The following is a 27,100-nucleotide window of genomic DNA, read 5'->3' as shown; positions in this document are numbered from 1 at the left end:
GAACCAAAATGGAACAAATTTGTTCTCTGTCCAGTGTTCGAAATACCTGCCTGCCCGACCGTCCGAGACGGGTTGATTTCAACTTGGGCTGCCAGATTTTCAAATCCCCCTGCCCGACGGTCGGGTTATATTTCATATGTGAAAATATTCTTAATATTTCCGGATGATAAGCATTAATTCACATGTAAAGATGAATGATAAAATGTAACCAAAAAGAAACCCCGTTAGCTTATCCTGAGAAACATATGATTATAGTGGGTAGGCAGATTTTGGTCAGGGCTGCAAGTTTTTCAGCTAGCCAGTCCTGTGGTCTGGCTGAAATTTTTGGGAGTTTCATACCCTGCTCTGTCATACCATTTCCATGCATGCTCTGATCTCATGGTGCAATTTTCTGCAATGTAAACACACATCCTGTGATACACCTGAGAGAGATACAGCTTACAGTTCCTTCAATGATGACCTAAGAAAACACCTCCCTCAGCCCCCTATGTAAATAGAGAAACTCACCCTCGTGTCTTTTGATATCAAATATATCAACACAAGTTGATAAAAGTGGAAAAACTCCGAGGCTTGCCGAGGATTTTTGCCACTTTTATCAACGAGTGTTGATATATATGATATCAAAAGACACTAGGGTGAGATTTTATTTATCATCCAACATCATTCTTCCAACTTTTTCAATTTGTAGACAGTAATTAGCTGTAACGTCACAATGGTCTGCAAAGCATTGTGATGTAATTTCATTGCAGCGATATCTACAGTGTAGATATCACTTGATCTAATCCAAGCGATATCTCCTGTGGGAGCCAGTTTTTGATGATAAAGAATGTTAACTCACGGACACTCAATAAACAATGACTAAAATCTTAAGTTAATATATTTTATATTATTCCGTTTCGTTAAACATTACATCCCTAAATATAAGGTTTCTTGTTTAAGAAGACTGGCATCTTTCAGAAAAATTAAAATACCATAAGTAATAATTCATACTTCAATAGCATCACTATCACTGATTAAGGTCAAATTAAGAAATGCACCTATTCTAGCATGCACAAAATAAAATAAAACCATACATGTACTCCCAACCGTAAAAGAGTCAAATAAATTTAAATTTGCACTGGTTTCATGCTTAATATATAATCTAATAATAATACTGGTCAGTACTAAACTCATACTGTAAAATGAGAAGTAAAACAACAGTCAAAGTTCTGCAACAACTTCCACAAATATTAAATGAATAATTTGATTTCAACAAACAAATTTAGATGATAGTACATCATTATAACAGGTAAAATATTCTAAAAGAACAAACACGTGATTTCTCATCCTAAAATGAACGTGTATCACATTCTTGTAGAATAACTACCAACAGGACAGGTAATACCCTTCTCAGCTGTAACCTCATATCTATGATGAAGATGAAGGTTTGTAACAAATAATATCATGACAAAAAGATGGCGTCATTGTGGTTGGACACAGCAACAGCATGTGTGCTGTGTACTTTGAGGACAGATACTTCATGACTTGAAGACTCGAAAACAAAACAACAAATCACATGAGCATCTGCCTCATTGAAACACCATCTGGTTAAGAACGGCACAGTAATAGCAGTATTACAGCACTGTTCTGATTTCAAAGTGATGCTAGAATTGTCACGAATCGATATATCATGATCACAGCATAGAAACCATCATGATCCAGATACACAGGAGATGATGTTGGTAGTCAGTAGCACACCACGCACAGCAGTCAGCAGACACCTATACATGTATTCATCTGGTAGCAATGTCTCCCTTTGTCCAGAAGTTGTCCCTCCGATTCTTAGATCGCTCATAAATATCCGACACCATTGAACAGCTGGACGCGATGGATCGGACAGACAGTGAGAGGGACACGTTGTCATCATTATCTTCAGCAGGTTCAGAGTCTGTCAAACAAACAAACATATTAGAAGTGGTTAAGGACAAAGACAAGATATTCCGATAACTGAAATTGGAAAGAAAAACAAAACACTTTGGTGCTAAAATGATTGGACTTCATTAATAACAATTTGATAAATGAACAAGTGAAAAAAATAATTCCAAAAAGAAATACAACTGTAGTGAGTGAGTGTAGTCTTAAACTGCTGCAGCAATACTGTAAATCTTGAAAATAACGCGAGCGTGAATCAAATGGGGAAAATGCGAGTGGTCATCGCTCGCGTTAATCAACTTTGCATTTATGTCTCCAAAATGACTATCAACAATCAGACAGCCTCACTGAACACATTGGATAGCAGAAATACCAACTTGTATATAAACACCAACACGGTTTATAGAACAGCAGTTCTAACAAGTATATAACAATGTCATTCAAGGAATAGGAATTACACAATGGTCATCCGGTGAGTTATCACTGCTGGGGTCAGGAGTTCTACCCATGCTTGTTGACACCTTCTCCGCATACCAATCAGTGAACTGTTGTTGGTTCCATTATTTTATTGCCTTTGAACTTCCTCAATGCCAGTCAACAGATTAAACATATAAACTGTGTGCTGTATTTAGGAAAACACTGTTTATTGTTTTTACGGAAGTGTTCTACTTAGCACTAATAAGCGGTGCTATTTGCTGTTTGAGGTAAGGATTAAGGTAAGGTTGGATTAAGGTAAGGATATGTATCATTCCACTGGGGTGAGGGGAGTCGCATTGATATTGAGTCGCATTTTCAGCTAGGGGTCAGCAGTCGCATTAATTTGGAGACGCATTTATTTCCAGATTTACAGTATTCTATCTGAATGGCTTTTAAATAATCGAGTCTGGACAGCCAGTGTTTGACAGCATCTATGTCAACAACTCCTGCCATCAGGCAGTGATGACATCAGTGACTAACACTGCAACCACCTGATCTAAACAGATGGATCATCCATGGTACTGGGGGCCTACTCTGACATGCAATCCCACAGACTACAACTTTACAAGATATAGTTCAAACAGAATATTTTTTTACAAGACTTATGACAGCGGACACCCTACCTGGAGGCAAGTTGAGGACTGGCTTGTTGTATGTCTGACCCATCTGCTCATGCAGGGTGGAGGGTACACCAGCTGGCCGCATCCTCTCCTTCCTACGAGACTGTCGACGAGCAGGGGCAGCAGCTAATGGCTCTGTGATGGGATTAATGCAGTGTTAAAACAAGCAAAATATTTATTATCTGTGTCATTCTATTATTTTTAAAAACTGAACTCTTTGAAAAACACTGTACTAAGATGAGATGATCTATTATTACATCAGCAAAAACAAAGATCACAAAAAACTCTCCATTGATATCTTGACAGCTAGCTGTCTTCCCTTTGACATTGATCTGAACCATTTACTTCAGAAGGTATACAGATTCGTTTTCTCAACAAGAATGCTGTTTATCCAGTTGCAGTAAAAAATACAAAAACTTCTTTAGAAAACTTCTGAAACCATTTTCAGGAAAGCCCTTTTCTTGTGATAACAATCCTTTTATCACCAGCTATAGAAAGGACTTACATAATCTAAAATGGAAACTAGAAGGAGCTGGTACATGTTTACGTCCTTACACATGCAGAGGATGCCAGTACAAAGTTGCATGTAGTCCCTTTCGAGCAACCAAATTGGTCAAGTTGCAAACAAAATGAGACCATAACAAGTAGATAAGCAAAATATATTCAAAGAATTCATTTTCCCAAGGTTTTTCATTTTCTGTGATAACTTTCGGTCCATTAATTTCTATTAATTCGGACATCCATTAATTTCTATTAATTCAGCCATGTCATCTGAAACATTTCTATGCAGTTGTTCCACCATCCTTGCATACATCCTTCACTACAAGCAAACCTTTACAAGGGTTTGTACTGTGATATTTTTCATGTTTTTAGGAAAAAGTCATTCAGCTTAACATCTAAATATCAAACAGCTCGTGCAAATGTTCAATTGAGGTCAGTTGAAGATATCATGAAACGTGTTCCAACCTTCCACGACCTCCTGCTCCAGGTCGGCCAGATCCTCCCCGGGGGTGAACACATAGGTGGTTCTCAGAGGCTGGTCCATGGAGGCGGCATCGTCTCTCAAGGCATGTGTGTCGTGTGATGGCTGTCCAAACGTGGGGGTTGTCAGCAGTCGGTTCAGGTTATAAGTCTGAAGGAAACATTGACCTTATATCCCCCACACACTAATGCTACACGAGAACTATTATGAAGTAATGGCATTATCACGTACAAAATATTGTTTATCTATGAAGAACTCTGGTACATATACTTTATCCTGTTTACTATATTAGCCAATGGAGGCAAAATCACTTTCCTTAAAGCAAAAGCAAAAGCAAAAAAAAGACCAATGTAGCATAAACAATTTTGAATGGTATGTTCATGAAACAGTTCAATCCATGAAAATGACAAAGGACAAAATAACCATATGACAGAAATTATTTGTTCACTGACCTCGAGCATAAAGTTCATGAAATACTGAATAATTCAATATAGTTTAGATCTGTTTCAGCAACAATAAACTCCAACTGTCACAGTTAGGCTTAATCCAATAAAAATTGCTAAAATTGAAGATTGTATGTTGAGTATATAAATATATGAAGGATACAAAATTAATTGTGTCTATTCCCTCAAATCAGAAATATGGATGCATACAAAACAAGAAACAGGATGTAAAGCTTACCTTTCCAAATTGTTTTCTCTCTGATTCTTCCTCCCAGGTGTCCTGACTGCTGCCTGCTCAGATAAGGACACAGATAAAGTTACTAAGTCAGTACACTCAACACAAATCATACAGTAGTCAAAAACATTACATTCAGTGAGTCAACACAGTCAACACAGTCAACACAGTTACATAATCAATTCAGTGATCACAATCAATACAATCAACAGTCAACTTTCTTGATTATCCAGTGTTTTCTAACTCCGTTCTATCATGATAACTACCCTGGACCCATTTGCAACCATAGCTACGTTTTGAGCGTGATTCAAATGATGGGATGTTAAAAATATGCACTAAATTAGTAGTGAGTGAGTGAGTTAGTATGGCTTTACACCGCTTTTAGCAATATTCCAGCAATATCACGGCAGGGGACACCAGAAATGGGCTTCACACATTGTACCCATGTCGGGAATCGAACCCGGGTCTTTGGCATGACGAGCTAACGCTTTAACCACTAGGCTACCCAACCGCCCCACTAAATTAGTAATGGCGAGATGTTGAAAGTTTCTAAATGAGACTGTGGAGGTGAATAGGTCCATGGTATTTATTATAATAGAATGGTGAGTGAGTGAGTTGGGGTTAACGCCGCTTTTAACAGTATTCCAGTCATATCACGGCGTGTCAGCTTAATGTGGGAGGAAAGCCCCAAGTGATGCAGGTCACCGACGTTTACCACTTTGGTGAAACCCACGAGCACGGGTATGATGCTGACAAACCTAGAAACATAATCGGGGCGATATAATAGAATGGAGATATAAACACAGCATAACCGAGGATGCTAGTCAACTAAAAAATGATAAACTACTATTTAGATTAATAGCCCGTATGTTATGTCCTGACAAAATCGTTTACTTCAACAGTCCTTTATTAGTGTCTTTTGTGCATATCTACTACTGCAGCTACCTGATCTTGAGGACCTTGACCGGGTGACCGGATGAGGGGGAGAGGTGAGGATGGCACCCCCAACAGCTGGGGTAGTGCGGTCCAGATGGTGCCTGGTCTTCTTGGGTGTTTTACCAGCTTGCCTCCACTGTGGGGTGGGGATCCTGCCTTGGGCAGTCCCAGAAGATACTGATGGGGAGATGACACTCTCTACCGCATCTTCTTCCAGTCTGCAAAGTCATGCACATCATCAGGGATGACACCATCAACTCGTCCATCATTTATTTTAGACTAGATGTTCATGCAACAATAAATAACATTACCTTGGGGAGGAAACAATGTGACTATAGTCCATACAATTTTTATAAGCTATTGTCTTCACAAGTGGACTAGTGTCTATTCAAATCTCGTGTGGGAAATGCAGCATAGAGATTGTAAAATCCATAAACCATGTAAGAAACCTAACTATCCCAACCACATCTAACATTGTTGATTTACAAGAGGCAAAAACAGCTATTTATGATCCCTAAATGATTTACAAAGAATACACAAATCAGCTCAAAATTATTCGGTACAAGCTTCCATCAATTTCTTTCACAAAAGAACAAAATCTCATAAGTTTAGCTTCTACCAGGTCCCTGTTAACAATGGTTAACACTTGCAGGAACAGTAAACTTTTCTGAACTGGTGTCAGGTTAGAAATATACAGTCAGAGCTCCAGATAAGCTGCGTATCTGTGTAAAATACGCATAAAAAATGCAGAAATACGCAGTAAAATAAAATCCAAGCGTATCAAATACCCAACAAACATTACAGATTCGTTACCAAAAAAAAACTTGGGGGTATCATCGAAATATTGTGAAGTAACCCTGCGTATTCCATTAGCAAATGAGCAACTTATTTTGAAATTATAAACGGACATTCCATCAACCTTGCCAAACTCCACGATGACAGTTACATCATGATCATTTGCCATCACACTTTCTTGTGGAAGTATCGTGGTATTTTTGAGTCCTATAATGCTCTCGAACCCACACGACACCAGTTTGCAGGGACTAGATGAAAAGTGTTTTTAAATATTTAACTTAAATACCCACATGTGTAAAAACTAGTGGGTAACAGAAATTTGAATACCCCGATAGAATTACTGATACCCAATGATTTTAAAGTGCATGGGTAAAATACCCACAATACCAAAAGCTTATCTGGAGCTCTGTACAGTTAATCACTTCAAGTTTTGCAACATTATTGCGAGTGGGTAACTATAGCCTCAACTGCGTCTTGAAAGTTTGGACAACATGTCGATGAGATTACCAAAGATGAAAGTTGCTTTTCACATGTTTTTTTCGTGAGTAGGAAGCAGAGTAATGAAAAAGTAGCTCATTGTCAGTGAGTGTTTTTTAACTAAAGATGAATGTGTTATAGTTGAGAAGGTTGGAGTAGAAGTCTATATAACAGTAGTTTTTATATTAAAGGCTGGCTTTTGTCTCGACTACTCAGTGTTATGTAAAGAAATTGAAGAATTGTGGCAAGTTAGTGAATTTTCCTGGTCAGGTTTTCTGATTAGACTGTTGACACTGCATGACAGTGGGTAATATGGAAACAGGATGTGAGGGATTATTTATTTATTCATGTTCTGGGTGGTTTGATAATCTGTTGATGTGAATCAACGAAATATGCATCCTTACGTTTTTTGTTTGTTGTTGGTCTGGAAAAATAACTGTCATGAAACTATTGCAGTTTTTGCAGTACTTTTCGGGTCACAAAACTTTCCAGATTTACAGGATAACTGACCTTGAAATTTTCAGGTTTGCCATCTGATCTATTCTTACATATTATTATGGATTTAGTTTTTATACATCTGACATAACTAACTGGTTTGAAAGAGCATTATCACAGGGCTAGAAATGGCTACGGCTGCATGCAACTTACTGATCCTGCTCCATGTTCTCATCACTCCAAGCCATCTTCCGGCTCTTCTTCCCAGCTGCCGGCCGCTCCTCAAACAAACCATCATCAGGCTCTGATGGTGTCTCAGAGTCTGCGATGGTGGCCTTGCAGGACTCAAAGTCTACAAGATTCTTCTCGGACTCTTTCTTTGATCTTAATTGTTTCTTTGTTCTGTTAAAAAAAATATGAATATTTTTCTAAATAGTTGTCAAGATGTCTGATCAGGAATAGGTTTTAAAAAATGGTTCTGACATGATTTCATTATCAGAAATAGCTTTCTTTACCTGTTTACTCTCTACGAACTTAAGGCTCAGCAGAAGGAAAACCTTTAAGCCATACTTGCCCTGAGTAGTACAAAGTAAGCAGGTTACTCATAGCATCATTCAGACTTGTTTCTCATGATCAACCTTTGATTAATAAACATGGTGTAGGAAATCCATCAACAATTTTTTGGAGCTATTGACTGAAGTTTGTATAAAGAAATGGCTTGAAGTGAAAATCAGGTAAAAGGTTTTTGAAAGAAATTTAGGTGTCTTAAAGGTGGGGATAGCCATGACAAGTTACAGTCTCACAAATCAGCAGCTTTCAAAGAGAAACAGTTCAGAGCATAATCAATAATCTACAAAGGAATTACGGATAATCTGTTCTAAGTGAAAAAAGGCCATTGGCCCAAAGGAACACGACTCATGTGTGTCTGGGGATGTACTTATGTACAAGGTTACCGTGAGCCCAGTGTGTCTGGGGATGTACCTACTTAAGTACAAGGTTCCCGTGAGCCCAGTGTGTCTGGGGATGTACTTAGGTACAAGGTTGCCGTGAGCCCAGTGTGTCTGGGGATGTACCTACTTAAGTACAAGGCTGCCGTGAGCCCAGTGTGTCTGGGGATGTACATACTTAAGTACAAGGTTGCCGTGAGCCCAGTGTGTCTGGGGATGTACTTAGGTACAAGGTTGCGATGAGCCCAGTGTGTCTGGGGATGTACTTAGGTACAAGGTTTCCGTGAGCCCAGTGTGTCTTGGGATGTACCTACTTAAGTACAAGGTTACCGTGAGCCCAGTGTGTCTTGGGATGTACCTACTTAAGTACAAGGTTGCCGTGAGCCCAGTGTGTCTGGGGATGTACCTACTTAAGTACAAGGCTGCCGTGAGCCCAGTGTGTCTGGGGATGTACATACTTAAGTACAAGGTTGCCGTGAGCCCAGTGTGTCTGGGGATGTACTTAGGTACAAGGTTGCGATGAGCCCAGTGTGTCTGGGGATGTACTTAGGTACAAGGTTTCCGTGAGCCCAGTGTGTCTTGGGATGTACCTACTTAAGTACAAGGTTGCCGTGAGCCCAGTGTGTCTGGGGATGTACCTACTTAAGTACAAGGTTGCCGTGAGCCCAGTGTGTCTGGGGATGTACCTACTTAAGTACAAGGTTGCTGTGAGCCCAGTGTGTCTGGGGATGTACCTACTTAAGTACAAGGTTGCCGTGAGCCCAGTGTGTCTGGGGATGTACCTACTTAAGTACAAGGTTGCCATGAGCCCAGTGTGTCTGGGGATGTACCTACTTAAGTACAAGGTTCCCGTGAGCCCAGTGTGTCTTGGGATGTACCTACTTAAGTACAAGGTTGCCGTGAGCCCAGTGTGTCTGGGGATGTACATACTTAAGTACAAGGTTGCCGTGAGCCCAGTGTGTCTTGGGATGTACCTACTTAAGTACAAGGTTCCCGTGAGCCCAGTGTGTCTGGGGATGTACCTACTTAAGTACAAGGTTGCCGTGAGCCCAGTGTGTCTGGGGATGTACTTATGTACAAGGTTACCGTGAGCCCAGTGTGTCTGGGGATGTACCTACTTAAGTACAAGGTTGCCGTGAGCCCAGTGTGTCTGAGGATGTACCTACTTAAGTACAAGGTTGCCGTGAGCCCAGTGTGTCTGGGGATGTACCTACTTAAGTACAAGGTTGCCGTGAGCCCAGTGTGTCTGGGGATGTACTTAGGTACAAGGTTACCGTGAGCCCAGTGTGTCTGGGGATGTACCTACTTAAGTACAAGGTTGCCGTGAGCCCAGTGTGTCTGGGGATGTACCTACTTAAGTACAAGGTTGCCGTGAGCCCAGTGTGTCTGGGGATGTACCTACTTAAGTACAAGGTTGCCGTGAGCCCAGTGTGTCTGGGGATGTACCTACTTAAGTACAAGGTTGCCGTGAGCCCAATGTGTCTGGGGATGTACCTAATTAAGTACAAGGCTGCCGTGAGCCCAGTGTGTCTGGGGATGTACCTACTTAAGTACAAGGTTGCTGTGAACCCTGTGTGTCTGTGGATGTACCTACTTAAGTACAAGGTTGCCGTGAACCCTGTGTGTCTTGGGATGTACCTACTTAAGTACAAGGTTACCCTGAGCCCAATGTGTCTGTGGATGTACTTACTTATGTACAAGGTTGCCAGCCTCCAGTGACAGAGCTGACAGGGTGCTGCTGCTGCTGCTACGTGCTGTTGGGATGTCCCAGAAGCCAGCCTGTTTAGCCAGTAGCTGCACTAGGTGTTCCCGAGAGAAGTGAGTGCCCTGAGCTCTCTTCTTGTACTCATCGGCTTTACGTCGCAGCTCAAGAACCTCAGCAAACCAGCTCTTCAGTGGGGGCTCCTCACTGGCAACTTCAGGCTGGCGAGAAAGAAATATGCTTGAATAAAAAAGCGTCAACCCCAAAGTGAGAGAGTGAGTATGGTTTTACGCTGCTTTTAGCAATATTCCAGCAATATAGACACCAAAAATTGGCTTTACACAATGTCCCCATGTCAGGATTCGAACCCAGGTTTAACCCATCTTCCCGAGGCAAGAGAGTTAACTGACTTTAAAAGGCCAGTTTCCACCCTTGCCGAACTAGGCTGGAATCCCTGGGCTCGATCGTAGCGCCACCAGTGGCTATTACGAGTTATGTCCTTTCTATGCCTCTCCTATTGACCAATCAGATTCAACCTCTCATGTCACTTGCATTTGTTTCAAACAAAACGGTGGCGCCCAGTCAAGACGATCTGATCGATAATCAAAATCTATATTGTGATAAAACAAGTCTTACATCGCGAAGTGCTTCAAATCACGTGAGCACCTTGATTAAAAACATGAAAAGATTTAGAAAATATCAGTGACAACGAGTTCAGTGCACATGCTTTGCAAATCCTGCAGTCGACCGAAATCTGCATGACACTCTACGAACCGGATTTCGATTTCGGTGCGCGATTTTGAATGGACTATGCATAGACTCGTTAGTCCAGCCAAAATATAACTCCATAATACAAGCCTAGTTCGGCAAGGGTGGAAACTGGACTTTTATAGTCAGTTAACTCACTTGCCTCGGAAAGATGGGTTTAACCACATTTTAACCACTAGGCTAACCGACCGCCCCTGAACCCCAAAGAAGAGGATAGCGAATGTTGTTTTTGCATCATGTTCCATCAGCATCATAGCGGCCTGTAAAAAATAATGACCGGCAAACCAGTGGTTGATAGTACGAGCAGTAATCATGACAAATACAGTACAGTACAAATTATCCGTTAACAGATTTCAACAACCAACCTTCTGGGCATACATGTGAGGAGGATCGGCCCCCTTCCATGCTCCCTTGTCATAGCTGAACTTCTGTGGGTTCTTGAAGTTGGCAGCATACTCAGAGACCACTCTCCTAGTAATAGAGACAAAACATATATCTCAGATTCTGAACTAATTAGAAGATGTTGTTTTCATTTATATTTGGAATTTTAAAGGCTGTTTAATTGTCCTTGTGTTGCTAAGATCATACAACAGTTAGAATAGTTTGACTTAAAACAGAAAAACATTTCCCCCAAACGCAACCCTGCCTTGTGCAGGTGCAACAGAACCACAGGACCAGGCAGTGTGACTCATCTCTCTCTCTATTTTCCTAATCTTTACTAGTCTAAAAACACACCAGGGAGAACAGGGATAGCTGGGTGGGTGTTTCAGCGTAAGAGTTCTGAAGAGGGACAATTATTGTCAGCATTAGCAGGTCCTAAATGGCCACAAAGTGATGATGTGGACAGTGCAGGTGATTAGGGCTGCAACGGTTCACCAATACTTCGATTCGGGTCGATGCTCGATTATTTCCATTCGATTCCATTATTTTCGATTCGATTCATTAGTCTAATAATATACAATAGTCTTCGCGTTGACATCGAGTCCATGCTTTCATTTCAAATGGTTTGAAAGATTAGTCGTGTTTCCGGCCTTGAACTTAATGTCCATGTAACAAACTTTACAAGTTGCAGCATCTTTCGACTGTTGCCTAAACCTGAAATGAGCCCAAACCTTAGATTTTAGATGACTTGGGGCTGGTGATAGCACATCGTCTGCCATGCTTTCAAAGAGAGGTCACTCTAATCTATTTTCGTTTTCAAGTGACAGTCGTCAAAAGTTTCAAACAAATGCATTTTTGGACATTTTCATTGATATGAACGCAAGTCTTTTAATTTTTTTCGTCAACAAGGTAGGTTATTTTTCTTAATTTTACATTTTTATTACAAAAATAGGAATGAACCTTGTAGATCGAAGATCGAATCGAGACGACACGTACCGGTTCTTGGTGCACCGAACTGAACCGTTGCAGCCCTACAGGTGATGTGACAGTTACAGCAGCATTACCAGCACAGGCTGGAGACCTACATTCTAATGTCCCACCTGAGTTTTCCATGGTGAGGCTGTGCTTTAGGCACCTCTGCCTTAGCCTCCTCTTCCTCCTCCTGGCCAGCCTGTCTGTCCCGTTCTACAGATGGACCACGTCTAGCAGCATTGCGGCCATCCACAGCTGACACATACACAACTAGGCATTTACTTGGAACTAAGAGACAAGGGGAGTAACACATGGCACATACTCAGTGTATGTTTACTCAAACAGCTAGATAGATGAGGAGTAATTGAGTTGGGTTTAACGCCGCTTTTAACAGTATTCCAGTTATATCAAGGCATTTCAGCTTAATGTGGGAGGAAAGCCCGAAGTGATGCAGGTCTCAAATGTTTACCACTTCGGTGAAACCCACGAGCACGGGTATGGTGCTGACAAACCTAGAAACATAATCAGGGCGAACCGGGATTCAAACCCACAATCACACGTTTCTGGCGTGCCCCCCAGACAGATGAGGAATTGCTGTTTGTGATAATACTAAGTGGCACTGAACCATGACATTCAAACTTACTTATTGATGACTGGCAGCGTTTACAAATGGTTAAGTAGAACACGCTTTAAAAACACACAGAAGACATGACAGATGACTAGTCCACTGCCTAACAATAGGACGACAGATAGGCAGCAAATTCAAATGCTACAAATGACTTAATTTATTGGAGAAATAAATATCTCAGTAACAAGCAAGTTCACCAAAATTGGTATACATATTAATTTGTACTCTGTGAATGAGGAGGTATATTGCAGCCTTGGACATTTTTCAGTCATGGAGCTGCAAGTAAATGAGGTAGAAAGACAAAGTGATGCAACATGTACACGTTTACCACTTCAGTGAAACCCACAAGGAACCTAGCTGTGAACCTCTGATTCTCTCTGATTCTATCTCATGAACTGTGGATCCTGTCAAGGGTATGGGATGCAACTCTGCACAGCAAATCTTGGACAACTGGGCCATCCGTACCCTCTCCCTCATTGTTTTACAATGTATAAAACTCATCCGTACATTCAGAAGTCACCCTGGCAGTCTGATCACACATGCCTAGCCCCCTAGTATCAAGTGTTCATTATCATATCATGTGTTAACAGATCATTACTCACCACCAACACTCTTGCTCCTCTTCAGTGCCTGTCGATGGAAAATTACATAAATTAGAATATGTAGTATATTAATATATTTTATTTTATTTATCCTGATGCAATATATAGAGAACTCCCTCACAGAACTCAAAACATACTTCACCGCAAAGGGGCGCTCTCCACCAAGTCACTGACCAGAGTTACCTCCCCTTGAACCCTCTTTTACCTTTTCATCAAGCTTTAACGCACGTTTGTGAAGCCGAATTCATTATTCATTATTACACTGGACTTAAAATTTGTTGATATTCTATAATATTAAGGTAATACATTGAAATAAATTTTTTTTTTTTTTTTTTTTTTTTTTTTTATTGTTCCTGGTAAAAGTACATCATGTTTGGATAAGAGTCAAAATACATGACCAGGGTTTTTTTAAGAAAGTACATATCATTCGCACACATCCATACACACATTCACACTCACTAGAACCTTTAGTACTTATGAAGACAGAATGCAGGATATATATTTAGTAAAGTTTTGGAATAGCAAATGTTTATATTTTCAAAAGGTTTTCATAAGGAGCCCATTTCGTATAGAATTCAGTCTGTTTGGCTTTATTAAAGTGTCTATATTTTTCTAGTTGGTAATAATATTTAACCTCATTTTGGAAATGTGTAATGGTTGGTTGGTTATTTTTCATTTTGCATCTATAATTGTGAAATTTGGCCAATACGAGTATCAGATCAAAGATATCATCAGTGTGGACATGTTTTGAAAAGCCAAAAAGAATTAGGTCTGAAGTAAGATTTATCTTGCCAGTATGTGGACACTTGGATTCAATCCATTGTGAAAATCTTTTCCAGAAACTTTTGCTTACCCTACAGTTCCAAAACAGATGTTGGATAGATTCTGGCTCGGCATTACAGAAAGTACATAGACAGTTGTCAACAATATGCATCTTGAGTAGATAAGTATTAACAGGTAGAATTCTATGGAGCAATCTAAGCTGAAACCATCTAAGTTTAGGGTCTGGAGTAGTTTTGTGTGCTCTGATAAATAAGCTAGGCCAGTTCATATCCATTAAAAGTTCCTCTTCCCACTTGTCAATAACTTTTAAGCTTTCATCGGTTTGACTTATTACATAGTAATATTTCTTTGAGCCTTTTTTACATGAAAAGAGATTGGCAATAGATATATTTGTATTGTTTGTTGTTGAAATATTGATATTATTGTCTTATTTCTACTGCCCAAACATAAACCTGATAAATGAACACACACAAAGAAAACATTTCCTGTCTAAAGACTTTACATTTATACAAGCCAGATGTAAAAAAGAAAACAAAGTGAAAACATTTCTTGTTACATCCTCTTCTGTTTTGACAATTTTCAACATACATCCAAAAGCTCACAGATTCACATGCGACCACACATACTTACAAAGATGGGTACTCCTGTACAATCGCAAACAAGTGGAATCTTCAGGAGTCACTGTCCCTACCTTCTGTTTAGTGGCAGCCATCTGCCGCACTGCGCGCTTCACTGCTGGGACCGGCTCGTTCTCCACTGCCTTCCACTTCTTGAACTGGGCGTTGTACTCGGAGGTCTTTGGGAAGCCTGATGTCTTCACCGGCCCCACCTTACTGTTGTACACCACCTGGAACAAAGATTATTTAACTCATACATCTAGCAATCACCGTAGCAGTCTGATCTCACATACTCCAAGCACCAACAATCATGTTGTGTGTGTATGAACAACAGTAACTCACCAACACTATTGTTTCTAATGCACATATACACAGACTATTTTGTTTTATCTTTTAAAGCTTGCATGAGTCAATGAAAAAGCAAATTTACCCAAATTTGCCATCTTCCCGAGGCAAGGGAGTTAACTGACAGTAAAAGTCCAGTTTTCACCCTTGCCAAACTAGGCTGGAATTTCTGGATTCGATTGTAGCGCCTGCAATCGACTGAAACCTGCATGACAGTTTACGAACTGGATTTCGATTTCGTTAGGCGATTTGATTGGACTATGTATAGACTCGTTAGTCCAGCCAAAATATAACTCCATAATTACCAGGCCTAGTTCGTCAAGGGTGGAGTCAAGAGAGTTAACTGACTATAAAAGTCCAGTTTCCACCCTTGCCGAGCGAGGCTGGTATTATGGAGGTAGATTATGGCTGAACTAACGAGTCTATGCATAGTCCAATCAAAATCGTGCAATGAAATCGCAATCCTGTTCATAAACTGCCATGCAGATTTCGACCGATTGCAGGATTTGCAAAGCATGTGCACCGCCAACTTGGTGTCAACAGATATTTTCCAAATCTTTTCATGCTTTTCATCAAGGTGCTCACATATTCTGATGCACTTTGCGATGTAAGATCCGTTTTATCACAATAAAGATCTTGATTATCGATCAGATCGTCTTGACTCGGCGCCGCCATTTTTGTTTGAAGCAAATGCAAGTGATACGAGAGGTGGAAGTCAGTTAACTCTCTTGCCTCGGGAAGATGGGTTCAGCTATGTCCGACACTCTTCAATATTTTTAACTTTGTAAAAGTGTTACTATTTCATGTAAAATATATCCATATGATATCCGAAGCCTGGGTTACATTTTTTTTTCAGTTTGCATATAGCTCCATGGTAATGATGGCATATAGCATTTCGCTTTCAGCATCATACACCACTTTTAATAATTAAGGGGGTCCTGGTGACCTTGAGGTTGAAGAATCTAAGAATCCCCCAAATTCTTAATTCTTAGTATGAGAGGGGACAAAGACTGCCTACCCATCATGGCTAAATTCAAACACTGTACACCCATTGATATCAGGAGAACAGGGTAGACACCAGTGCTTATTTGGACTAGTAATAACATGACGTGGCGCAACAGCCCTCCCTTCCAGATTATCACTACTCTTGGCACTTGCAGCGCTGCCTTATCCTCAAGTCCACAATACTCCATCACTAGAGCACCAGTCACAAGTCATGAATCATTAGATCAGGTTAGTCTTCATTACCTGTTCTGCAGCTAACATGGGGGAAGAGCCTATTCTGTTCTTCCACTCAAACTCCCGCTGGTACTCCGACTGTTTGCGTGATGGCCGGGATGGGGCAACACCTGCCTTGTACTTCATGGCATAGTCAGCCTGCAAGAGAGATAAACATACATGAACAATGAAGGACACAAAGCTGTCTATCAAAAATGCAGTATCTTTCCAAAGTAAAAATTAAAGGATATTAAACATGTAAAGAATGTGCTGCAGACATGTGTCATTAGAATAATTTCATGATATTAACAAAGTCTGAAGGGACATTCTTCTAAATATCATTACCAAAAATTAAAAATATCTTCACAATAATTTTTACGACAGTGTGAAACAATCTGACACCTATTTCTAAATTCAAGACCTACATTGTTCAGTGTTGTTTTGTGTATCATAACTAAGTGGGTTGATTTACTGCTGCTTTGAACAATATTTCATTTATGTGTGACATGAAAGCCCAATTTACGCAGTTAGTAGAAGTGAAAACAGTGAACACAGGTATAGTGCTGACCAACTCAAGGTCAAAATTTGGGTGAATCAGCAAGTCCTGCTTGAATAAAACCAAAATATTTTCTGTTTTGTTTTTTATACAGCAAAATTGAAGCATTGAGAACTGTTTCAAAAGATAGCCCTCAAATGACACTAGTCAATGAGGACTATCATCACTGGATCTTAAATTGCCCTCTGCACAATATAGTAGTCTTGGGCTAGCAGACTAGCATCAATTTCAAAGACTGGACACTGCCTAACCCCTTAAATCCACAACAATCAAAGTGCTGACTCACAGGAGCTTCAGGGGCAGAATCAACCACACCCTTCTCCATGTTGGCCTGAGTGAACTCGTTCATGCTGGGCTTTTTCTTCTTCAGTTCTCCCAGAACATCACTGAGATTCTTATCCTTCAAAGCCTGCTTCACCGGTGCTTCATTCTCCTTCGTCCTGCTCTTCCCAGCAGCTTGCTTCAGAGGCAGCTCACGGACAGCCTTGTCACCGGTCTTCTGAGGGACAGGCTTGCTCTTCTGGTGTGTCTGTACCATCTTGGTCTTTAGAGCTGCCTGGCCAGACTCCCTGCGTGGGGCGAGGGGGGTGGGAGGCATTGGGGGCTCCACAAACTTCTGTGTGTTAACTACCGGAGCAGGCTTTGCTTTGTCAATGATTTGATCATGCTGGTGTAAACAAAGGGGTTACATGTGTGACACAGGAAAACACTCAGTGTACAGTTAATTACAAACAGCTTACACACTGAACTTGCTGAAATTGGGTGAATTCTTAACGTGTTAGGCTAAAAAAAAATAATAGTCTTGATTCTCAGACACCGCCTGCATCATCATAAAGTTCACCGCACGTTTCGTTTTTATTTCCATTTTGAAAAAATAAATAAAAAGATCCTCTACTATTCCCAACAAGTCCAACAGTAGTCCAATACCGTATTCCAGTATTTTACTCAAGGAATACATTTATGTAGGGAGGCCCTTTCCTTGGTTGATTGTACACATTGTTCATTTGGTTACACAGCTGAGTATTTGGCATGTTTGGTTACATATTAGCATGCACAACCTATAAAATAACAAAAGACTCCGCCCACCCGCACTATATTTTCAAAAACCATTGCCTGAGAATCAATTCTTTTACTTTAATAAGCCTTAGCTTCAGATTTTTTACTTGTAACAATTGCAAATTAATACTTGTTTTACATAATGTGAATGAACTGAGTGAATGTTGTTTATAGCCAGTCAGCAATGTTCCAGCTGTATCACAGCAGCATGTAAATAATGAAGTCTGATCCACAGGCCCTTGTGTCGTTGCTTAAATATTTCTAGATGAATTAACATCACGAGTGTCAGAAATGCACTATCCTATTATACCTTTACACAAGGCCAGACACTCTGTACAGCACCACTCACCTTGTATCGCTGTTTCTAAAGTAAAATCGCAAATCAGACACAACAACTTATCTACCTTGTCTAGGGTGATTATTCTATCGACTTCCATACATGACACCTCACAATTCTTTATTGCTTTGAAATAATATCGACCGAAAGAAGTCAACTCGCTACTTTGAACCAACTGGACACAAATGGCCGACATGAGACCCGCACAGAATTGGGGTGTGTCAGAAAGCAGCCCTCTGATTGGTCGATAGTTTTTAGTTACCATCGTGAGTCGCAGGTTGCTCTTGGAAGTTTCTGAAAAATTGCCTTCAAAGCCGCTTTCCGACACACACCTATTATCAATAATGCTCAATTTTTGCACATTTTTCTCCCAATTTGACCGTTTTTTATTTTTCTTATGACATTTTTTTCATGTCATACGATAACTAGTATGATGATCAATGACTACGTAATTTTGTTTTATCATTTTCACAAATAACACTTATAGAGACATTTTTGTGCAACATGCAGAAATCCATGGTCCACTGACAGACCGTCACGCCTACGAGTGACCCCCTCTCAGGTCAGGTCAGGGGTCTCCCGTCTGACGTACACGTTACGTCCTCTACTGATTATGTGCGGGTCTGTCTGACACTTGTGATATTAATTGATCTAGAAATATTTAAGCAATGACACAAGGGCCTGTGGTCTGATACAGGCAAACCAGTGACTGACAGAAAGAGTAACAATCCATGTCATCAGGGAAATATGACACGCAATCAGAAAAGTGAGCACACAATGCATCTCTGTTGACTCCTAACACAAGGTCATTGGGACCAATTCCACCATGGAATGCCCTGTGGGAGTTTCCAGCATGAAATAGCCTCATAAGTTACATGTACATGACGTATATTCATAGATCAGGGCCAGTCTACCACAGGCAGTATCAGTGTGCGACAAGGTTACTCCACATCACAGTTCTATCGCAAATAATGTCACAGTATCTTACTTGCTGCTCCATGCGAAGTTGTTTTGGTGGTGACAAAGCTCGATTGTTGTTGTTAAAGTTGCAAGACTTTGGTCGGTACTGTACATTGCTGGCAAACTTCTCATTTTGACCGAGCAAAGCAAAATCCCGGGCAGGCTGAGCCAAACGCTGGTCATAAAATTCAGTAGACAAAGACACCGGCGGGCCTGTGACTTTCCTCCTCCTCTGTAGGGGTGGCTCAGTAACCAGTGCTAGAAAACATCAGTGGGTGAGTACATGGAGAACACTATTCAGTTACATCCCAGAATGTCCAATCATGTGAGTGAGTGACTTGGGTTTAATGCCGATTTTAACCGTATTCCAGTTATATCACGGCATGTCAGCTTAATGTGGGAGGAAAGCCCGAACTGATGCAGGTCTGAGACGTTTACCACTTAGGTGAAACCCACAAGCACGGGTATGGTGCTGACAAACCTAGATACATAATCGGGGGGAACTTGGATTCGAACCCACAATCATGGGTTTCTGGCGTGCCCAAGGAATGCAACTCTGCACAGCGAATCGTGGCGCCTTAGACGACTGGGTCACCTGTGCCCCCTCCAATCATGTTCGATATGGGTGGGAAGCCAAAAGCAATTCACTTTTACCAATCTGGTCAAACCAACAAGCAAGGAAAGGATGATTGGATCATTACTGGATCATTACTGGAGCAAAAACGGATTCAAACCCACAAGGACTCCCCAACATCTAATAGTAATAGATTCAATTCTTTGATCATATCTGTAGTAATCATGATAATCAATTAATATTACTTCTGAAATTGAATTATTTATATCTTTAGAGAAAAATAAAGTCATAAAATATAAAAGACGCATGATTAAAGCATGTTAATTATTATACTAAATATGTTCAAAATACAGTGTAGTAGATGCATCTGCATCTTTATGAAACATTATATATTAAGCACTCTTACAAAAATATCAATTATCATTGTTTCCTTTACATGATGAATTTTTTAGGGTAAAAATATCATTTATACTTGTCCTGACTCATGCTAATTGCTCATCTCTTCTCATTTCCGAAAAGTAGTGGAAACTTCCTGTGCTGTGTTCCCAGAGAACAGAAAACATCTCACCCAAATGCACCCCTCTCACAGAACCATGTCATCATAAGGACTAGTGGGCTAAAACTGGAAGTTTCTATCACTGTGGGGTGAGGATCACGGTCTAAATATTATGATGGCAACATTTAAGACACATTTCTTCATGAAAATCGGGGGATATTTAAAGAGCCAACATGGTGAGAAATTACAGCCAAATAAAAAAATAAACGATGGAGATGATGAAGGGATGTTAGAAAAAGTAATCTGAACAAAACATTTTAAATGAAAATGGGTAATTTTGATAGGATGGTTCAGATTACATGCACAGAAAAAAAGAATCCCAAATAGCTTGATGTGAAAAATCAGAGTGATGAGTCAGACGGGTTGGTCACATGGTTTGGGTGTCCCTGCGCTGTGAGGGGTGCATTTGGGAGAGATGTCATTCTGGTCTCTGGGAACACAGCACAGGAAGTTTCCACTACCTTTCGGGAATGTGAAGAGACAAGCAATTCGTATAAGTCAAGATAAGTATAAATGATATTTATACCCTAAAAAAGTTAATTATGTAAAGGAAACAATCATAATAACATATATTGATAAAACATATCAGTTAACAAAGATACTTGTAAACAAATTGCCAAGTTGATGACAGTAGATAACAGACAACTACAAACTAATCATAAACAGTGGAGAAGAAAAAACATGCAAGAATCAAGTGAAAACATGCAAGGTCCGAAAAATCCGAAGATAAGAATTTAGTGTCTACTTTCACTTTTGAGTTTGATTTGCAAAAAAGAGAAATGATCATGAGGGTAAGTATTGAGGATAAAGAATAAAAGGGATAAAACACTAAGCATAAGAAAAAATTTACGTCATTTGTAGAACTGTTTTTCTTTACAAGTTAAAGAGTATTCCAATATACCAAGACACATAGACTAGATAGTGCAAGAAGATACATATATATAATGTTAGTTGTGATTGTTCTTGGTTAACAAGCATCAACAAAAAGCAAGCCTGGTTACTAAACGATAAGCACAAAGCAAATCACACAAGGTGACAGACATAAACTACACATACATCATATCCATAATAAGATGCGATGGTAAGTCCATTTCATGGCACAGTCACCAGTAAAATGCCAAAATAAACAAAAAGAACACTTAACATGCTTAAATCCCGTCCCAAGTTTTAAAATAAAAAAACATAATTGAATATAAAAAACAAAACCACAAAATAACTGCCAAACGTTAATAATACGATTGTGAATTAAATCTATGTATCGTAACTGAAAGTGTGCAGAGATGCTAGAATGAGCTGCAAGGGCTGCTGTGACCGGTACCTTTCTTCATCGTGTTCAGCCCGGCTGATGATGCTGCCTGTTCTGGGCTGGGTTCGAAGGAGGCACTCTTGTATGATTGAAACTCAGGATAGTTATCCTTGTATTCTGACTCACCCTGAAAGTTACCAACTCCTGACTTTACCATGCACACACATATATATACAACACTCCAAAATCTACACAGAAAGCAGGATCATTCAGCTGTGTTGATGGCAATTAAACCACAAACAGCATCAAAACATCTGTCTTTCCCCTTACCTGATACCATGCTAGAATAACCAATACTGTTTTCACCAACACCATCGTCTATTTTTTTTTAAAACAACCCATTACACATCTCTTTTATTTGGTTTACATTAGCGTGTTAAGCTATGTTGACATGTATGACAGTCTGCCACTGGTCTGAAGCACATGTCAAGTAGACTGTATTTCTGTCCAGTGTTTGTAAACTAACCGCAGTGTTCCCGTTTACACAAGTTCTTCATTCAACAAAAATAAACTTTTCTGTGATCATGGTGATAACAGTTCAAGACAAAAAACAACAGATCTAGACGTCATATTTTTTACTTTCATAAGGAATAACATATTCATCCAAGGGAAAAAATGGCATTCATCTGGACATAGAGTGTAATCTGTTTAAACCAGACTTTGACAAATCCATACTTCTGTCAATACCGGATCCAATCGATTGTCCCAAATACACTTCATTAATCATGTTAATTTATCACAGACTGTGTCAAGTATGCAGGTTTCATGAGTCAATGAAAACCTTTATATCACTTAAGTTAAATGTCATTCAACACTAAACAGACACTAAACATGCTAAATGCACCTAACTGTTTAGCAACACATCCTGCCATCAGTACTTAGATCAAGTCAATCAAACTTGAAACCGGAATCTACATAAATAATGAATGCAATTTGATGATATTTTTATTATTAGGCTTAAAAAAAATAAAAGAATTGGTTCTCAGGCAAGGGTTTTTGAAAATATAGTACGGGCGGGCGGTGTCTTTTTTCCTTCTAGTATGTAACCAAATAAAAAAATTTGTATAATCAACCTGGGAAAGGGCCTCCCTACATTAATGTATTCCTTAATGAGTAAAATACTGGAATGCAGTAATTGACTACCATTGGATTTGGAATATTTAAGGATTTTTTGGTTGTTTTTTAAATGAAGATTGTCCCCTGGATTCCACTATAACCGATGCTCTTTATAAGAGGCCGTCTGAACATGCTAAAGATACGATAACATAGTTTATCATTGTTTATTGGATGCCTCATCATGATGGAGTGGATATTTCTTTAAGAAATAAAGTTTGCTCTACCCCATGTATAGTGTAATAAAGTATAGTTTTCAGGCCTCAAAGTTGCGACTTAAACGGTAGCCAAAAAATGCAACCTAAATTTCAGTTTGTCTACTGTCTAAAATTCAGAGGTAGCCAAATGAATACCTAGAAAAATATCTTGTGGCTACTAAATTCTATTGCTACACATCTGTAGACACAAAAATATATAACAGCTGATATTGGAAAATACATCTGCAAATAATTGTACTCGCAAATAATTCCTTCTTAAGTCGACAATGAACCAAAATACATAAAAATTAATGTAATTAGTACTTTATTTTAGTTGACAATGCTCATTGGATAAGCGAGGATATACCTATATAATCTAGTAACATAAATTGCATCATTGTTCAACATGTTCAAGTCACAAGTAACAAAACTTAAGTAGTTTCCAGGACCATTAAGATACAATTTCAAGTAAATTTCAAGTATTTCATAAATAGTTATTTGATAAAGATATTTTCTAATGCTTTTGGTTACCTACACTATTGGCTTGACTTCTTGATTTTACCACTGGCTTCCTGAAAAAATATATACTTGTAGCCATATAGCTACTTGGTGAAAATATAAACTTTGAGGCCTGGTTTTACCCTGAACTATTAATAGTTACACCTTTGAATATTGTTGATTTCGGTCTCAAACAACAAACAAAATTTACTACATTGTATCATGAAATCTCTGTTGGTTATAGTTAGTCAGCACTAAAGTAAAATGTATCGGTAGTGATGGTAGTATGCACATGAAACAGACAACCACAACCAGCATCTGCAACGTAGCAAAAGGTTAGCATGGTGTCTATGCAGGATATGCAGCATGCAACACGCCATCACAAGTCCAAGAGTGTATCACAACATACAAGCCTTTGTTGTCTCCATCCCAGCTGATGGAACTGCCTGTTCACATGTTGGTACAAAACCCTTGCTACGATATGAATCAAACCATTTGAAATTTTGTTTGTAGTCTGATTTTCCCTGTAAATAAATGGGTATTTCCATTTTACATAATTAATTACACATACAATATGCCATGAAAATGATTCTTTACATGAATTCTAGAGCTATTACCATTTTACATGCCTAATGATATGTTTGCTTAACTTAAGCAATTGACAATAAACCCTTTACACTCTGTCTTTTTAGACATTTTAGTCTATTAGCACAAACAAGGTTCTTTACATCATTTTCAGTAGATTTTAGTGTTATTTAAAGGACTCATATTAGCTGAGCTTACTAGACCAAACAGAATTTTACTACACTGTCTTTGATCTAGTGGCTAAATCTGCAGACACACGTACTCAGACACTTTCTAGCTTAAGAGTTGTTACTGCATCACTTTTGTGATACACATGATCCTGTCCTTACGTTCAAGTAGTTATCAGATGCGGACGAAACACCAGATGTCAAGGCTTACACAAATTCCAAAGCTGCACTCAAATTACTGGGTGTTTTGAAGTTTATTTGATGTGCGCAAAATGAACGGTAACTCTTCCTCAAAGGGACGTAATTTTTTATTGGCACCTTTGCCTTGGGATTTCATGATGCCTTCATATTACAATGTACACTCAAAATCACTGTACGCCTTGTAATCGCAAGGCAAGGGAGGTAACTCAGGGTTATCCGCGACAGATAAATGTGAATCCAGTATGCACAAATGTATAGAATAGACACAGATAGAAAAAAAAACTGCGTCCAGAGGGACACAGTAATAATCACTGTACCAAATTCAAGTTCCTGTCATTAAAGTAATTATTAAATCTTAAAGGACACTACACTACATCATTTCATTACTTGACAAGACCCTCATATTTCCTGTAAGGGACCTTGAAATTAGTACTTAGGGGTCCTCTGGATCACTAGTTTTTTAGGTCATGGTGTATTTTCAAAATGGCAGCAGTATTACAAGTGCTAGAAAACTTTTAGAAACATTTCTCTGATAAATGCAATAAACTTTAAAAGTGCAAAAATGGAAAGTGTTCCCATTCATCTCTAATGTTATCTCTTGCGATAGAATTTCTCCAATTTAAAAAATGGATCATACATCATGTTGGATCGAAGTTTGCATATGGCAGCCGGTTACCTGATTCACTAGCGAGGTAATGATTGGTATGACTTGATTGGTTTATCTGGATCCTCTTTGTGATATCGCAATGAATTGTAAAGTAAACGTGCTGAAAACAAAACTTTGCGGTAAACATACAAGATGTTACATGAGGATTTTGTTCCAAGTCTGTGGCAAATTGTAATGATACAAGAGAGTAGTGGTTGACAAATGCCCAGAAATTTGAGTGCAGCACTGAAATTTACGTACACCTTGAAATCTGGTGTTGCATCTGGACCTGGTAAAATATAAAATAGAAAGGGAGGAGTTTCCTTGATAATGCATCAATACTAACTTAGTTTACAACCATTACATCCGTCTACTTGCAATCAAAATAAATACATTAATTTGATAAGCAAGAACATTCTCATAGCAAAATCCTGTAGCTAAGTATTCTGCACAGAATCCACTTTTGGTTTTTGTGCATAGAAATTTACACATGCAATTGATATAAAACTGTCAAAACCCAAGGAACGTTCTCTTCATGTGTATTGCATAACCTCTGTTATCAGGAAAATGACAAATGTGCTACACGAAAATACATGACATGACCCAGGTCTGGCCTGATACAGGTTATTTCAAGGTGATTCTTGAAGAAATGTAAGCCAACAACGCTTTTATTTAATCAGATACTCTCATTACTATGAAAAACTATCCCTGCAAATACATTACATGTAAATAACCTCTGCATACAATGTAAACACCTTCCTTGGAAACAAGTGACGACTTGCCCTGTTGACAAGATTTGAAATGGACGGCATCGCACATTTCATTGCTGATGTTTTCTTAAATATTGAGGTCTACATATTAGTAAAAGCTAAGTGAATTTAACAAATGTACCTTGAATTTTACCGGCATGGTTGATTTTGCGGTAAATTAGGAGCAGATCATCTGATTCAAAACAAACTGTTTTCAATCTTTGAATTCGTAACTCCCACCGGATGCCACCAAAACCGCGTCGTCCGCAACACGCATGCGCATTTCAAAGAGGGGACGCTACCCATACCTGACTTTGTGAGTTTTCGTCAGATTCTGAGCCGTGAGCCATTCGAGTTCGCAGCTCAATTTCAAATGAATATTTTTCCAGTCATTAATGCGCAATTGATTCTTGCAAGCGGTATGTTTTTATTTTCACTTTTGCGAGCACAATGAAAGAAGAAACACTACATACTCCAAACTTACACAATGGAATTCACCGAGATATATAAAAGTGAGATAAGATCTAGTTTGTTATTACAGAAATTTCCAAACTTATTGGATTTCTATTTCGTTATTTTCGAAGTTCAGAATTTATGAACAAAGGTTTAAAAAAGTGAAGAAATAGCCACCAGTAAGTAATATGTCAACTGCCGAAGAAGGAAGAACTGCGTGAGAAGGATCGCCACGGTGTGAATGATGACAAGGTGTGTGACTGCGTGAGAAGGATCGCCACGGTGTGAATGATGACAAGGTGTGTGACTGTGTGAGAAGGATCGCCACGGTGTGAATGATGACAAGGTGTGTGACTGTGTGAGAAGGATCGCCACGGTGTGAATGATGATAAGGTGTGTGACTGCGTGAGAAGGATCGCCACGGTGTGAATGATGACAAGGTGTGTGACTGTGTGAGAAGGATCGCCACGGTGTGAATGATGACAAGGTGTGTGATTGCGTGAGAAGGATCGCCACGGTGTGAATGATGACAAGGTGTGTGATTGCGTGAGAAGGATCGCCACGGTGTGAATGATGACAAGGTGTGTGATTGCGTGAGAAGGATCGCCACGGTGTGAATGATGACAAGGTGTGTGACTGCGTGAGAAGGATCGCCACGGTGTGAATGATGACAAGGTGTGTGACTGTGTGAGAAGGATCGCCACGGTGTGAATGATGACAAGGTGTGTGACTGTGTGAGAAGGATCGCCACGGTGTGAATGATGATAAGGTGTGTGACTGCGTGAGAAGGATCGCCACGGTGTGAATGATGACAAGGTGTGTGACTGTGTGAGAAGGATCGCCACGGTGTGAATGATGACAAGGTGTGTGGT

The 27,100-nt window shown here is 39.6% G+C and overlaps 1 protein-coding gene across 3 annotated transcripts; it reads right to left on the bottom strand.

The window, feature by feature from the left end:
• Window positions 1-688: 688 nt before the first annotated feature.
• On the bottom strand, window positions 689-26,050 carry LOC124116602 (nuclear protein MDM1-like). Of its 3 annotated transcripts, none has more exons than XM_046478003.2 (16): window positions 25,918-26,050; window positions 23,837-23,951; window positions 19,212-19,441; window positions 17,117-17,497; window positions 16,305-16,433; window positions 14,786-14,941; window positions 13,312-13,339; window positions 12,210-12,336; window positions 11,094-11,199; window positions 9,949-10,181; window positions 7,525-7,713; window positions 5,614-5,822; window positions 4,672-4,724; window positions 3,975-4,140; window positions 3,012-3,143; window positions 689-1,927 (listed from the first exon to the last, which is right to left on the bottom strand). In XM_046478003.2, exons 1-16 carry the CDS (start codon window positions 25,933-25,935, stop codon window positions 1,773-1,775), a joined length of 2,427 nt encoding a protein of 808 aa, XP_046333959.2. In that variant the 5' UTR covers window positions 25,936-26,050; the 3' UTR covers window positions 689-1,772. The 3 variants fall into 3 exon arrangements, with proteins under 3 accessions (XP_046333959.2, XP_046333958.2, XP_046333957.2); XM_046478002.2 differs by lacking the exon at window positions 23,837-23,951 and adding an exon at window positions 21,632-21,746 and having other exon boundaries at window positions 25,918-26,046; XM_046478001.2 differs by lacking the exon at window positions 25,918-26,050 and having other exon boundaries at window positions 23,837-23,990.
• Window positions 26,051-27,100: the final 1,050 nt, after the last annotated feature.

Source organism: Haliotis rufescens, unplaced genomic scaffold (assembly GCF_023055435.1).
Source record: "Haliotis rufescens isolate VD_foot unplaced genomic scaffold, xgHalRufe1.0.p SCAF_22, whole genome shotgun sequence".
Taxonomy (NCBI): domain Eukaryota; kingdom Metazoa; phylum Mollusca; class Gastropoda; order Lepetellida; family Haliotidae; genus Haliotis; species Haliotis rufescens.
This window is presented reverse-complemented; position numbering and strand designations above follow the sequence as displayed.

Excerpts from the sequence above, each read along its gene's own strand:
- LOC124116602 (XM_046478001.2), bottom strand. The coding sequence starts at position 23,975 with ATGGAAATACCCATTTATTTACAGGGAAAATCAGACTACAAACAAAAT. Across the intron at positions 17,498-19,211 it reads AACTTCGCATGGAGCAGCAA|CATGATCAAATCATTGACAA; the intron begins GTAAGATACTGT and ends TGTTTACACCAG. Across the intron at positions 14,942-16,304 it reads CCATGTTAGCTGCAGAACAG|GTGGTGTACAACAGTAAGGT; the intron begins GTAATGAAGACT and ends TCTTTGTTCCAG.